Source organism: Triturus cristatus, chromosome 9 (assembly GCF_964204655.1).
Source record: "Triturus cristatus chromosome 9, aTriCri1.1, whole genome shotgun sequence".
Classification (NCBI taxonomy): Eukaryota; Metazoa; Chordata; class Amphibia; order Caudata; family Salamandridae; genus Triturus; species Triturus cristatus.
In genome coordinates, this window is record NC_140592.1 from 525,513,971 (window position 1) to 525,529,649 (window position 15,679).

General features: G+C 44.0%; 1 protein-coding gene across 1 annotated transcript in view; it reads left to right on the forward strand.

The window, feature by feature from the left end:
• The window catches only part of LOC146798239 (solute carrier family 22 member 6-B-like), a 1,062,737-nt gene that overhangs the window by 322,386 nt on the left and 724,672 nt on the right, over positions 1-15,679 (forward strand). Inside the window, exon 3 of the mRNA XM_085625517.1 lies at positions 900-1,054. Within this exon, the coding sequence (XP_085481643.1) occupies positions 900-1,054 (155 nt within the window). The remainder of the gene's footprint in view (positions 1-899; positions 1,055-15,679) is intronic.

Consider the following 15,679-nt stretch of genomic DNA (forward strand, 5'->3'; position numbering starts at 1 on the left):
CTCATCGATGTTTACTTCTAGAATGTATTGCTGCCTAATATATGAATCTATTTGTGTTCAAACAGTGGAGAAGCTGTGGCCAGTGTGTCTTATGAATAAACCCTTAACTAGACCTTACGTGCCTGTGTTTATTTGAAGAGGACTTCGCACAACCCCACTTAAAATCTGAGACCCAGCTCTATTCCAATGCACATTTCTGCCAAAGAATCCCTTGGTCTTGGTTTGCTGCCCCCTATATATTATTGTTGAATTTAGGTTTTTTAATGGAACTGTTTTTGTTTTTGCTTTTCTGTTTGTTCCCAACATTCATTTATCTACAGTCTTGTGACATTTATACATAGATTTTTTGATCAAATTGGTTTCGATATTTATTTGCTAAATGTGTGTTGTTGCATGTGTGACACATATATTTTGTCTGAGAAATACCCTGTTGTTTCTGCCACAGTACCAGTGGTAAGCCATGGGTTCATACCAGAGTGTTTGGGACATGTGCGTTACTGTAAACTTCGAGACAGTGTTCAATTTCTCCTATAGCTTAACATCCTCATTGCCTACACGATCAGTTTGATTGCAGAAAAGGTCAATCAAACTGATTTTGTCCCCTTTAGCGTAGCAGTTCTCAATCTTGGGCCTGATTCACAGAACTAATCTGAGACAAAATCCTAAACTTACTACTTTTGGTATTCACAGAATGCACTTACTACTTTTGGTTAAACTTAATGCTTTTGGTTAAACTTACTACTTTTGGTATTCACAGAAGGCATTTAGTAGTAGTAAAGTTAGGAGTCTTAACAACATCTTTGGCATAGATTGTAGTGGATTTGAAACACATTTTAAGTGCTCACCTTCTGCTCATTATAATGCTAATGCCCATTTTATGCCCTTTTATTTCTCTTCAGATTTGGTCGTCGGGCAATACTGCTGTGGTCCTTCTTGCAGATTGCTGCCATGGGCATTGGAGCTGCTCTCTCACCCAACTTCTTGTCTTATTGCATATTCCGCTTCTTGACTGGCATGGGGATTTCAGGCTTCATTCTGAACGACCTCAGCCTGGGTGAGTGTCCTTTTCATTGTAGTGTGAAAGATTTCACAGAAAAATAATAATGATTAACAGATGTGTCTATTAAGCACCATTGCTTAAGTTAATCTTACAAAAAAGAATGATCTCAAACCTGGAAATTTGCAAAAATATAGCTTTTTATTTTCAAAAAATGAAACAGCACAACGTTTTTCTACACAGTCCCTTTAAGGAAAAAAAAGCTACATATTTTTAAATAACGTCTTTAATATGAACGCAAAGACAAGGGGGTGATGGACGAGGGGTTGAAACTTTTCAGACACTCACCCCCAGTCACAGATCTGAGTTGAATCTATCATCATTCCTTAGCTCATTTCACCACACCAGTTCAGACCCAGCTATATGCAAATCAGTCTTGACCCTGTGCCTCATGAAAACAGTCCAGCCTGAACTGCCAAGCAAGGTCTTCCCTGGACAGGAAACAAGCATCCTGGGACCGGTTTCGGGGTAACACCCCTCATCAGCCTGGCTAGCTTGAATCCAGTGGTAAAGTGAGCAAGGGACCCAAATCTGGGCATACCCTAACAATTTAGGGCAAACAAAGCAAACACAAGGAGATGATGGATGGAGAGCTGAAACGTTTCAGACACCCACCCCAAGTCACAGATCTGGGTTGAATCCATCATCATTCTTTAGCTCACTTCGCCACCCCAGTTTAGACCCAGCTATATGCAAATCAGTCTTGACCTTGTGCCTCATTGGAACAGTCCAGTCCAAACTGCCAAGCCAGGTCTTCCCTGGATCAGAAACAAGCATCCTAGGACCGGTTTCGGGGTGACACCCCTTATCAGCAAGGCTAGCTTGAATCCAGTGGCAATCTGCCAAGCCAGGTCTTCCCTGATCAGAAACAAGCATCCTGGGACTGGTTTCGGGGTGACACCCCTCATCAGCCAGGCTAGCTTGAATCCAGTGGCAAAGTGAGCAAGGGACCCTCGTCTGGGTATACCCTGCCAACTTAGGGTGAACAAAACAAACACAAGATGATGATGGACGGAGCGCTGAAACTTTTCAGACACTCACCCCAAGTCACAGATCTGGGTTGAATCCATCATCTTTCTTTAGCTCACTTCGCCACCCCAGTTCATACCCAGCTACATGCAAATCAGTCTTGACCCTGTGCCTCATGGGAACAATCCAGCCCGAACTGCAAAGCCAGGTCCTCCCTGGACCGGAAACAAGCATTCTGGGACCGGTTTCGGGGTAACACCCCTCATCAGCCAGGCTGGCTTGAATCCGTTGGCAAAATGAGCAAGAGACCCACATCTGGGCATACCCTGCCATATTATGAACGCAGCCAGAGACAATGTAAACCAGACGTAATAACATTTGATGTAACACCATGTAGCAAGACAACTTGATGTGCTGCATTAAATGGAGAGTAGTAACATCCCATATTTACTAAGATATGGTACATTCCTGCTCTCTCTCTGTGCTGGCGCACAGAGTGCTGCCTAGCGCGAAAGCAGGCACTCTTGGGTCATGATGAAAGGATACTAACTTTGATATTCGTAAATGCCCTTTGTTAATACTGAAAGTCGTAAAGTTAGACTATCGTCTCAGTTTTGGTCTCAGTTGAACTTAAGACCAAAACTTAAGTTTAATTGAGACAAAAGTCTAACTTTACTACTCTTAATTGCCCTTTGTGAATACCGAAAGTCATAAAGTTAGACTTTTGTCTCAGTTTACCTTTGTGAACTATGCCCTTGGAGACCAACTTGAGGATGTTTAGATTAAAGGAAGCGAATTTCCTCAACCAAGTGTCTCAACTGGGTTTGGTGACACTTGTTCTTGAGTTCAGTCTAATGCTGGATTGTCTAGAAGAGAATTACGATGATGTTCATATCAACGTGAAAAACGCATGCCGGAAAAATTAAAGGACTATGGTATCTTTTGAGTTTAGTTTTCAGGGGCCAATTTTTCCCTTAACTCGTCTGAGTGTCAACTTCTGCGTGCCCTGCATTTACTTTCAAGTGTTTTGCCGTATAATGTGTTTGCTCAGTGACAGTTTATAATTCTATAATTCCAGATATATATACATATATATATTCATATACATATATATATTCAAAGCTTTGTTGGCTTCTTGCCAGGTCCTGCTCAAGACAGAACGGACACAAACCGCCTATTGATGTGTATATATATATATATATATATATATATTCACTGAAAAAAAACATAGGTTTCAGGGGTGTTATAGTTAGCTGGACTTTTCACTTGTACAAAACCATTGAAATTCCCCCGTTATAGTTAGTTCAGCTAACTATAACTCGCTCGCCCGCAATGCACTGCTGATGACGTCACATATTACATCACTCATGACATGGTCAGTGACATCACTCATGACATCACTGATGACATCTCAAATGACATCACTGATGACATCATCCAGTGAATGTGTGTTTTTCTGAAAATTAAATATGTTTTATATATGTATATCTCAAGGTCAATGGAAGAATAAATGGGTATATAAGTGTCTAAATGGATGATTTGTTTTTGAAAAATTGATTGTGTAACTGACTGATTAAGTGTATCATAGTGAATACATGGCTTAGTGAGTAATGTTTAAATATGTAAATATCTGTATCAGTCTCTCACTTTGTGTATGAGTGGCTGCATGGGTTGGTGAGTAGCTACATGGGTGTCTATATAGGTTATTAGTTGGTTTTTTGAGTATCAGTCTGAGTGTCTGCATGGTTCGGTGGGGGGTATTACGTAGTGCATAGGTGCATGAATGAGTGACTCACTGTTTGTATGTGTTGAAGACAGCATGTGTGCAGGACTGTATGGGTGGATGAGTGTGTGTATGGGTGTGTTAGTGAGTGAATGACTGTCTCAATAGTGTCTTTATGAGTAACTACATATGTTTTAAACTAGTATATGTGACTATTGGTGTATATAAGTGAGTATATGTGAGAGTGAGAGATTGAAAGAGTCCCTGTAGGAATAAGTATGTGTTTCTATAAGTGATTGTTTAAAAGACTAAGTATGTGTAAGTTTCTGTAGAAGTAAGTGTGGTGGTGTGTGTAATGGATGTTTGATTCTTTATTAGCATGAGTGACTATGTGTGTGAGTAACTCTATGGATGAGTGGCATTGTGTAACAGGATGTATAGGTGTATGAGTACATATGATGAGTGAGTACATGTATGAGTGACTGTATAGGACTGTTGGTGAATGAGTGGATGTGTATGTGGATCTTAGAATTACTGAAGAGGTTGTTGTAACTGGTATTGGTATGTCCATTGTTTTGAAAATGTTAGTCTCTATTTTTGAATGTGTGTATCAAAGGTTATATTAGGGTGAGAGGAGGTCTGCCACTCTGTCACAAGGATGATGTCATCAGTGATGTCATCAGTGATGTCATTTGAGATGTCATCAGTGATGTCATGAGTGATGTCACTGACCATGTCATGAGTGATGTAATATGTGACGTCATCAGCAGTGCATTGCGGGCGCGCGAGTTATAGTTAGCTGAACTAACTATAACGGGGGAATTTCAATGGTTTTGTACAAGTGAAAAGTCCAGCTAACTATAACACCCCTGAAACCTATGGTTTTTTCAGTGAATTTCTGAGGTTTTTTAAATGCTAATTCCTAACTATAACGTGCCTGAAACCTATGTTTTTTTCTGTGAATTTCAAAGGTTTTTTAAATGCTAATTTCTAACTATGCCTACAGAGATAGGACATGTGAAGAAAGAAGGAAAAATGCACAGAAAGAAAAAAAATAAGTGCAGAAAGATGCAACAGAAGTCCTCAAAGACGAAGAAAAGTGCAGGAAGAAGGATAACGTGCAGAAAGAACAAAAAGAAGAGCAGAAAGAAGCCTTGTTGCAAAATCATCCTGTACCCTCAACTTTTTCAGACGGATACTGGTGGTAACTGAGTCTGACTAACCAGTCCTAGAGCCAGTGCTATGTTAAAAGACACTTAGAATACAGTGAAAACACCTACATACACTAGGGAACATTATGCGTTGGGGACCCCTGAGATTAGCATGACCTCCTCTGTAAGCCCCTAGTATATAATAGGACAGGGGGATTAAAACTACCTCTTAAAACAGGCCACAGGGCGATTTTGCACACGTTAACTCAGGCCCCGTCCCCTCCCTTCACCACTGTGTAAACACGCCCTGTGTCCGTTTTTAGTTGGGAGATTAAGTTCATTTGAATCCTGAGGGTCCCTAGGGTCCAACTAGCCCACTAGGTACCTCCAGTAAGTGCCACAGAGCTGCGTTGCAGAGAGGTGTAAAAAGTGGCACGGCCTGGACCACCTCTCTGCAATGCAGCTCAGTGGCGCTTACTGGAAGCACTTGGTGGGCTAGTTAGCCCCCAGGGGCCCTCAGTATTGAAGGGAAATTATATCCCCAATTTAAAACGTGCCATAGTGTGTGTTTGCACACGTCACCTCAGGCCCCGTCCCCTCCCTTCACCACTGTGTAAACGCACCCTGTGGCTGTTCTAAGTTGAGAGATTAAGTCCCCTTGAATCCTAAGGGTCCCTAGGGTCAAACTAGACCACTAGGTACCTCCAGTAAGCACCACAGAGCTGCGTTGCAGAGAGGTGTAAAAAGGGGCTTGGCCTCAGAACACCTGTCTGCAGCGCAGCTCCCTGGCGCATACTGGAAATGCCTGTTGGGCTAGTTGGCCCTCAGGGACCCTCAGTATTAAAGAGGCATTAATTCCCCAACTTCCAACTCGCCAGGGGGTGCTTTTGCAGAGTGCTGCAAGGAGGGGGCGTGGCCTCCGGCACGATGCCAGTCTTTTCTTTATTTTAATTTTTTACGAAGGGGGGCTGTGTGGTTCCCCTTCTTATTCTAATTTATTGGCCCTGATGACCCCATCCCCCAGGGCCTGTCTCCTAATTATATTTTTTTGACCCCAATCCCCAGGGCCGGCCACTGTTTTTTAATATTTTTTAAAAATATATATTTATAGACACACCTAGGACATGCTGGACAAACCGTACGTACCTATCACCATGACGATTTCCGTGATATTCATTAAAAGGCAACTATGCATACAATGAATCCACGTGGAATGTATTTACACCACTAGTGAAGCTCTGACATGTCTGATGCCCTACCGTGCCTAATCCCGGTAGACACCCTTGTCTTTTATTTATACAAACATGGGTAGCTATTGACGGGCACATTTAATACACATGCACACCAAGCCATTCAAAGGGGATTCGACAAAAATTCGACCAAAACTATGCAAGAAACCCCCCTCACGGTTAATAAAACACACATCCACTGCCGGATGTGTAATACTTTTTATTTTACTCTCTGGAAAGGGGACGAACATCACTTGAGAGTCACAGCGCGCTCCTGGCAGAGCCCAATGCTGTGTTACACCCACCATTGCCTGCTGAGTGCCACACACCTCTGTGTTGTATTCCACTAGCTAGTGCATATGCTATGACACTCTCTAGCCCATGTGCACTGTAACACTACCCCGTGAATATGTCATGCCACACTTGTCTTCGCACGGGTTATATTGCCCCATCTAACGTGCCTTCCTCGATGCCTATGTTATAACGCACAGTGCTATGCCATACATATTACAATCTGGGATCCATATCTTTGTCACAGTGCATATGCAACGTTACACTCCCCAGCACATATTTTATATTACAACTTTAGAGACTAGTTAGGTTACACAACACTGCCCTGTGCATATTACACTCCAAGGCGCATATCGCATAGCACGCGCTAGTGCCTGTGCTATCTCGCGCTCTCCAATGAATCTGTCATCGCGCACAATGTATTGCATACTATATTTCACGCCCGGTTCATCTTCTTTCACACTTTTTGGTGCATAGTTTATACCATACACTATATCTAGTTTTCATTTTCAATCGTGCTCTCAGGACTATGTTCTATATAACACTGTGTTCACCTACACTTTTCACGGGCATTACATTTTGCGATAGGGGGTGGAGGGTCAGGGGGTGTTTCTGCCAAGTGAGCCCGGAGTCACAGTCACAAACGTCCTCTTCTTCCTGAATAAAAGTGAGATTATGCTGCATACTTGTTCATATTTTAAGTAGTTCGCAAAGACACACGTTTTAAAAACAATAAAGTTCCTAATACCCGCCTTCTCTGAACAGTTAGCTTGCTGCCCCATCCCCCTCCTCCCTATCCTCTGCTGTGTGAACCCAAGGACTAGCCTCCTCCCTCCTGCCATGCATGGTCTGATGTGCTGCCACTGCCCTCAATTTAGTATGATGTACCAGTCCACTCCTCCTGCCCTCCATTGCCCAATTCTATGCCCCATCATTGACCTCCTGCTTAAACTCTGTGCTTAGCTTGCTGCCCCTATTCTCCTTCCCCCTGCCCTCCGATGTCTTTGTGCATGCCCCTGCTCCATCCTTTTTGCCCACCATGTTCCATGGACCTGCCACTCCTATCTACTCTGAGTGTTCTGTTGAGCTGCCACTCCCCTCCCACCTGCCTAGCATTGTCAGATGACTGTAACCTGTCCCTGCCACCTCCACCCTGCCTGCCCACATGCCATGCCCCTATCCTCTTCCTCCTGTCCTACATGGTCCATTGTATTGCCACACCCTTCTGCCCTCCCTGGTCTGTTGTGCTGCAACTGCGCTCCTCCTGCCTGCCCCGTGCGGTCTGTTGTGAGGCCCCTTCCCCTGAACTTTCTTGTCTGTGCACAGGTCCTGACCCTCCCTTCTATTCTCCATCGTCCTTTGTGCATGCCCCTGCACCCTCCTTCTTGCCCATCATAGCCATTGTGCTGCCACTAACCCTCCCACTTGCCATGCTCGGTCTTCTGTGCTGCCATGGCCCCTCCCACCTTCCCTGTGTGGTCAGTTAGCTGCCCCTGACCCCCTCCCACCTTCCCTCCATGGTCTGTGTGTATGCCATCACAGTCTCACTGTTGCTCTTCATGGTGTGTCTTGCTTCTAGTGCCCATCCTGCCTGACCTCCATGGCTATCTTGCTGCTCCTGCCCTGCCCCCTTGCCCCCAGCCCTCTGTTTACATGTGCAGACCCCTACTCCCTCCCTCCTGGCTTGTCTGTTCCATTGTAATGCCCCTGATCCGTCCCTCCTGCCCTTTATGGTCTGTTATGCTGCAGCTTTCTCTCCTGTCTGTCCATTATGGTCAGCTAGCTACCATTGCCTCTTGCCCCTCTGTTCTCTGTTGTCCATGTGCATGGTCCTGTCCCCTCCCTCTTGCTTTCTATGGATTGTTGTGCTGCACTCCCGTCCCGCATGCCCTGTGTGGTGTATTGTGCTGCTGCAAACCCTGATGCCTGCCCTGCAGGGTCAGTTTGGTGCACCTCTCTATGTCCCTCCTGTCCTCTGTTATCCAAGTCCATGTCCCTACCCCATTTCCTTCCATGATCCAATGTACCATACTTGCGAACATTTTGAACTTGGTCAGAGGGAGATTTTGAAAAAAGACTGGGGTACTGATTTTCCCCTTTGAGTTACATTGAAAAAGAGGAGATTGTAGACAGGAGACAGATCAAATAAAGCCCATTTGAGCTTAAAATCATTGGACGTTTCCTGGCTGAATCGGGTCTGTTGGCATGTATGGTTGTACTACCATTGCCTCTTCCTTCTGCCCACAATGGTCTATTACATTGCCACAGCCTCTCTTGCAAGTCCTGTATTGTTGGTTTGTTGCCCCTGCCCCCCTTTCCACTGCCCTCCATAGTCTGTTGTGCTGCCACGGCCCTTCCTGCCTGCTCAGTGTGGTTAAATTGTTGCCTTTGCACCTTCCTACCTGCCTTCAATTTTCAGAGTCCGTGCCTCTGGCCTCTGCCTCTCAACAGTATCCTAATGAACAACTAGATTGCTAACATTCTGTATTTATTACAAAAGTGTGGAACGCCTGACGTCATCTTGATGTACTCAAAACTGTAATACCTAGAGCATTTCCTTTAGAAATTACATATATGAGAGGGTCTTATTGGCATCAAAATTATGGTTAGTGCTCTAAAAGACTAAAATAAGGACATATTTACTGAGTTTTCAAATAGCGACAAAGCACTTTTCAATTATTTGTTATTTTTATGTTTTTTTATCCAGTTGACCACTTGATTAAATGTTGCACTTAGGGGAGAGGATGTGGTGTTACTTCCAGAACTAAATACAAGAAGAACCCTACACAAAGAGGGAAAGTGTGGGTAGGGAGGGTCCGAGGGATATGTTTAAAGACCAACTACAGTATGAGTCCCCAATCAACAAACATCATACAAAGAAATACTGTGGGTCTGAGAGTTCTGTGTGAATACCTGATATATTCAATAGAGTGAAACCATCTGGGGTATACCCAAAAAGGTTGAGTTCCCATCACCCACAAAGGTGGCTATTCATCATCTGGGAACCCTGAACTGAACCATAACAACCAACCACTAGGTAATTATGGCGGTTATATGGTAGTCCCAGTCGTGGGTGACCAAGGGTAGGGTGATGGTTTGCAGTGCCAAGAATATAAAAGGAAAAAGTGCTATTAAAAATGGCTATCAAAACACAAACAATTTTATTCTGGTGCTGTCTTGATGCCACTTTAAAAACAGTGCGTGGACAGTGTAACAAATAACTGTCAGGGTGGTGGTCTACATGTTTCGGCTATCGGACTATGGAGTCCAAGCTCTCATCAGGACCTTATGCGCTACTGCAAAAACGTGAAAAAGGAAACTTATGTAAATTAGTAGTTGGGATGAATTCCCAATACGACCTGTTTATGTTAGTCCGTTTCCCTGGAGTTTTGGGGGGGGAAACAAGAACCTAGTTACAATAGAAAAAAGAAAATTCATTCATTTCTGAGCAGTATCAGTATCCAACACAGAACACGGCTAGGTATAGTATGCTAGCGATCAATTGCACAATACTGGTAGATGTATTGTTTACACAGAATGATATGCTTATCAAAAGATTGCTTATGTTCTTACCCGTCAATTTTCGGGTATGTACCTTGCCTCGCCTGGCATCCGCTCAGGACAGGAGGCACCGCTCTATAAAGAAGAGAGTATCAATGCGTAAAGTAAATGACCCCTGGGTAGTGTATCCTATTTAATTACAGTGGGGGGAGGGAGAAAAACTTCCACAAACTATCGTTTGAAGATGCAACTCTGAAGGAATGGCAGAATCACATAGTCTAGTCAAGTCTAATCAGACGGAAAAAACACAGATGTGTGTGTGTGCTAGTACAATTGGAAGTGCACTGTAGTGATGGCACCCAATTGGAAGCGGGTAAAAAAATGCAAACCGAGGCTTTTAAGTTAACATTAAGTCCCTTGTTTGTCTAACCATAGCGCTCGGTAACTGAAGCGGTGAACGCTCGGGCTTAGTCTAGAAAGACGTGCAGGCGTGCAGTGTCACGTTTAAAAACTCACGCCTCAACTATGGCTCATGTAAGTGGTATTAATACAATTTCTTAAGTTAGAAAGTCTGATGGCAAAACGGTAGGACTCACCTCTCCGTCGGTACCCCGCGTTAGCAGCTGAGCTGGAAGGGGAGGTGGCGGACCGGCCGGGGGAGTTTCCTAATAAAGACCAATGAGCGTCCAGCCTCGTCACTTTCTACGGGGCGCTCAAAGGGACGAAAAACTTGTCTTGTTTTTTAACAGAAGGGAACTTGGGTAATGTAGTTGTTTAGTATAGTTCCTCTGTATGACGTATTTCGGCGACATGTTAAAGTGTCTACCGAAAAGGTACAATCAAGGTATTTTATACAGCAAACTGGTGCGCAACAAGGCGCCAGTCGTACGGAAGGCCGCTTAGCGTAAATCATGCTTATGTACGCTGTCATGGTATCACAATCAGTATGTAGACAATGTGATGTCACGTGTTTGTCAGGATTAAAGATTCCAGTCATACGGAAGGCCACTTAGCGTAAATGATAATTATGTATGCTCTAATGGTGTCACACTGAGGATGTAGACAGTGCGATGTCACGTGATAACCGATGGTGTTGGTTAATAATGCCATAGGTGGTGTCAGTCTATAACGGCTATTATAGGGTAAATCTACATCTATTAACACGTATTTGTCTGAATTAGGGATTTAAAACCTAAGCGTGATTAAAGAATAAAGATGTCATGTATAATACTCAGAGATCCCTACGGAGGGGATATTGACAATTTACTCATAGTAGACACTCCAAATAAAATGAGTAGTGTCCTGTGTGCCAGAATGATAAAGATCAGCACGTTTAAAGGTGCATCATGTGTAGATGTCTCACAAAATTACAGGGATGACCATGGGATATCGTCGTTCAGACCCAATAGATCACTCTTGAGTTTGAACACCCATTTTTGTTCTTTTAGGAACAAAAATCTACTGATGTCTGTGACATGAGTGGGGATGAAAGGTTGTTCTAAGATCACCCATCTCAAATCCTCCGGTTTATGCCCCAAAGACAGAAAATGGTTGGTGAGTTTGGTGGCTTGTTTATTCCGTCTGATAGTGCTTTTATGTTCGTTAATGCGAGTTTTGATCTTTCGTGTGGTCATACCCACGTATCGCAATGAACAGGGGCAGGTTATGAGATAGATCACCCTTTCTGTATTGCAATTTGTATGCTTTTTCAAGATCCATGGTGAGTTGGTACCGATATCAATAGTTTTGGTGGACCGGGTTTGAGGACAAACAGAGCACTGGCCACAAGGGAAATGCCCCTGGACCGGTGGCAAGTTCCACAGGGTATTAGTAGTTGTAGGGGGTTTCACCCGTGGTCTTGTGTGAACTAGATTATCTCTAAGGTTGGTACCTCTTTTGAAAGAGAAAAGGGGAGGTGGTAGAGCCTCATTCCCTATGTTTAATATCCGCCAATGTCTCCTGATCGTTTTTTGTACATGGTTAGACCACGTGCTGAATGTATTGACACAGGTCATTCTCAACAACGGTGGTTTTGGTACTGGAGGTTCTAGAAGTGCCCCACGATGATTGTTGGTGGCTCTTTTCCAGGCGCGTCTGACCAAATTCTTTGGGTATTGTCTATCTTGTAGCTGACTAGATAGATCTTCTGCATGACGATTGAAAGTAGTTAGATCAGAACAGTTCCTGCGAATGCGCAGGAACTGTCCTATGGGTAGATTTTCCCAGAGAGATCTTGGATGGTAACTTTGAAAACTCAAAAGAGAGTTCTTTGAGGAAGGTTTTCTGTATAGCTCACTCCCCAGTCTGCCCTGGTCAGGGCATATCATAATGTCTAGAAAAGGCAGTCGAGTTTTGTCATAGGCTACCGTGAAGCGTAAAAAATCGTTCTGCTCATTTAGCCATGCATGGAAATCCAACAGAGAGGCAACAGACCCATGCCATACTACCAGAATATCATCAATGTACCTTCTCCATATCTTTATCTGCTCTCTGAATGGATTGGACTGTCTAAGTACATTGTGCTGTTCGAAGAGGTGAACATACAGGTTGGCTAAGCTCGGCGCGAAAATGCTGCCCATGGATGTTCCTGAGACTTGCAGATAAATTGTCTCCTCGAACCTGAAGAAATTTTCCATCATAGCCAACCTGGCACATTCCATAATGAAATGAACCGGTGTGATGGTGTCGAGGTTTCTCATCTCTAGAAGACTCTCTATGGCTTCTAGGGTCTCCGTTTGTGGGATAGAGGTGTACAAGGATTCCACATCGAAGCTCACCAATATGTCCGATTCCGTGTCAAAGACAATGTCTGGAAGCAGGCGGAGGACGTCTTTAGTATCTTACAGGTAACTCGGCATTTCCTTAACGAGTGGCTGCAAAAAGAAATCCACTAAAGTGGAAAGAGGTTCTAATAGAGAGCCTATGCCTGATATTATCGGTCGCCCTGGAGGTGGTCTTTGTTCTTTATGGATCTTTAGTAAGACATAAAAGTATGGCATGACCGGGTATTTGGTAGTTAGGAAATGGGATTCTTGTTCTGTGATCCAGCCAGCAGCTTGTGCATCATCAACGAGGGTTTTAATCTCTCTTGTGAGTCTGGGAGTGGGATCTTCAGAGAGCGGTTTGTACGCTGCAAGATTATCGAGTTGTCTCAGGCATTCAGTTCGGTATGTCTCTGTATCTAAGATGACAATTGCTCCGCCTTTATCTGCCGGTTTTATCGTGATGGAGTCGTCCTTCGCAAGTGCCATTAAGGCATGTTTGTCCTTCTTCGAAAGATTATGATAAACCTTGTTTTCTCTGGCATTGTAGGTGGTGATATCTTGGATCACTGCTTGTTCAAATACTTTTACGCGGTCTGGAACAAGATGAACTGGAGGGTTGAAAGTGGAGGCAATTTTAAGGCCTGTATTCCTGTCAGGAGAGTCATCTGCAGAAGTTGTACGGTCTTTGTCCTTAAAGAAAAAGTGAAGGCGTATCTTCCTGAAGAATTTAGCCATTTCACAGCAGAGCTGGAATGGATCTCCTTCATTGGTAGGGACAAACCCCAAACCTTTATTAAGGACTCGTTGTTCATCAGATGTTAAGATTTTGGTACTTAGATTCACAACTAATTCGTTGTGCTCGTGCTTGTCCCTGGTTGTGGTTGTCCCTTCCTGCTGCGGGTATTCGGTTGTTGTGGTTCCTCCATTTGCCAATGTACCTGTGGTGACCCTCTCCTTCTGCCCCGATTTTGTCCGCGACCTGATCCTAAAAAAGGCGGTTGACCAAAGAATGGAGCCTGAGCTGGAAAAGGAAGTGGTGGCTGGGTAAAGGGAGGTTGGTAGCCCCATGGAGCGGGCGGCCACCAAGGTGTTCCTTGTTGGTAAGGGTATGGCATATTATGTCTGAAATTAGGCCGAGATTGTCCTCTACCTCTCCTTGGTGGTTGTGCATTGTTCTGGGAATCTGAGTCGGTAGAATAGGTATCTGACCCAGACGAGGAGTAATTGGACCCATATCTTCTACCTTTTCTATTGTACTCGGGTGGAACGTACTGCTCACTGGTGTATGGATATACCTTTTCAAAGGAGAAGCGCGCTTAATCCTTTTTGAATTTGTCTATTTTGGTCAATAGGATCGAGTCTTTATGTTCTTTATTAGTTTTATTTGTCTCTTCCATGTTTCTTTTGAAGATGGCGCTTGAGATGGTAGTCTTAATCTGCCCCTCCAAAGTTTGAATCTCAATGAGTATGGCATCAGCTACCCTTTTGGCCGTGTTAATGATGAGAATTAACCAATCGCGTGTGCAACGTCACGCGATTAGTGACCAGTCTTTGAGAAATATCTTATCAGAGAGAAAAAGTCTGGGAGTGTTTGTCACTATTAGGCCCATAGGGGCACTGTTGATTCTCAGATACTCAGTCATGATGGCACCGTGAATGAAGGTGCGAGAGTGAGAGTTTTTTAGACTGAGTAAGGATTGCCAATCATCCTGAGTGTTGCTCGTGACAGATGGTAAAGAGTCTAAAATACTAGGATTGGTGCTCAGTATCGATTGGAGCATATCTTCATTAAAAGCTAGACCTGTGAGTTCTGCCATATTCATAAATTGCCAAACGTTGTGAGAAAGTGGTGAATCTTCCCAAATGTAAAGGACCCGCAGCCGTAGCTGCTCTAAGACTAAATACAAGAAGAACCCTACACAAAGAGGGAAAGTGTGGGTAGGGAGGGTCCGAGGGATATGTTTAAAGATAAGATTCCAGCTCAGGCTCCATTCTTTGGTCAACCGCCTTTTTTAGGATCAGGTCGCGGACGAAATCGGGGCAGAAGGAGAGGGTCACCACAGGTACATTGGCAAATGGAGGAACCACAACAACCGAATACCCGCAGCAGGAAGGGACAACCACAACCAGGGACAAGCATGAGCACAACGAATTAGTTGTGAATCTAAGTTCCAAAATCTTAACATCTGATGAACAACGAGTCCTTAATAAAGGTTTGGGGTTTGTCCCTACCAATAAAGGAGATCCATTCCAGCTCCGCTGTGAAATGGCTAAATTCTTCAGGAAGATACGCCTTCACTTTTTCTTTAAGGACAAAGACCGTACAACTTCTGCAGATGACTCTCCTGACAGGAATACAGGCCTTAAAATTGCCTCCACTTTCAACCCTCCAGTTCATCTTGTTCCAGACCGCGTAAAAGTATTTGAACAAGCAGTGATCCAAGATATCACCACCTACAATGCCAGAGAAAACAAGGTTTATCATAATCTTTCGAAGAAGGACAAACATGCCTTAATGGCACTTGCGAAGGACGACTCCATCACGATAAAACCGGCAGATAAAGGCGGAGCAATTGTCATCTTAGATACAGAGACATACCGAACTGAATGCCTGAGACAACTCGATAATCTTGCAGCGTACAAACCGCTCTCTGAAGATCCCACTCCCAGACTCACAAGAGAGATTAAAACCCTCGTTGATGATGCACAAGCTGCTGGCTGGATCACAGAACAAGAATCCCATTTCCTAACTACCAAATACCCGGTCATGCCATACTTTTATGTCTTACCAAAGATCCATAAAGAACAAAGACCACCTCCAGGGCGACCGATAATATCAGGCATAGGCTCTCTATTAGAACCTCTTTCCACTTTTGTGGATTTCTTTTTGCAGCCACTCGTTAAGGAAATGCCGAGTTACCTAAAGACGTCCTCCGCCTGCTTCCAGACATTGTCTTTGACACGGAATCGGACATATTGGTGAGCTTCGATGT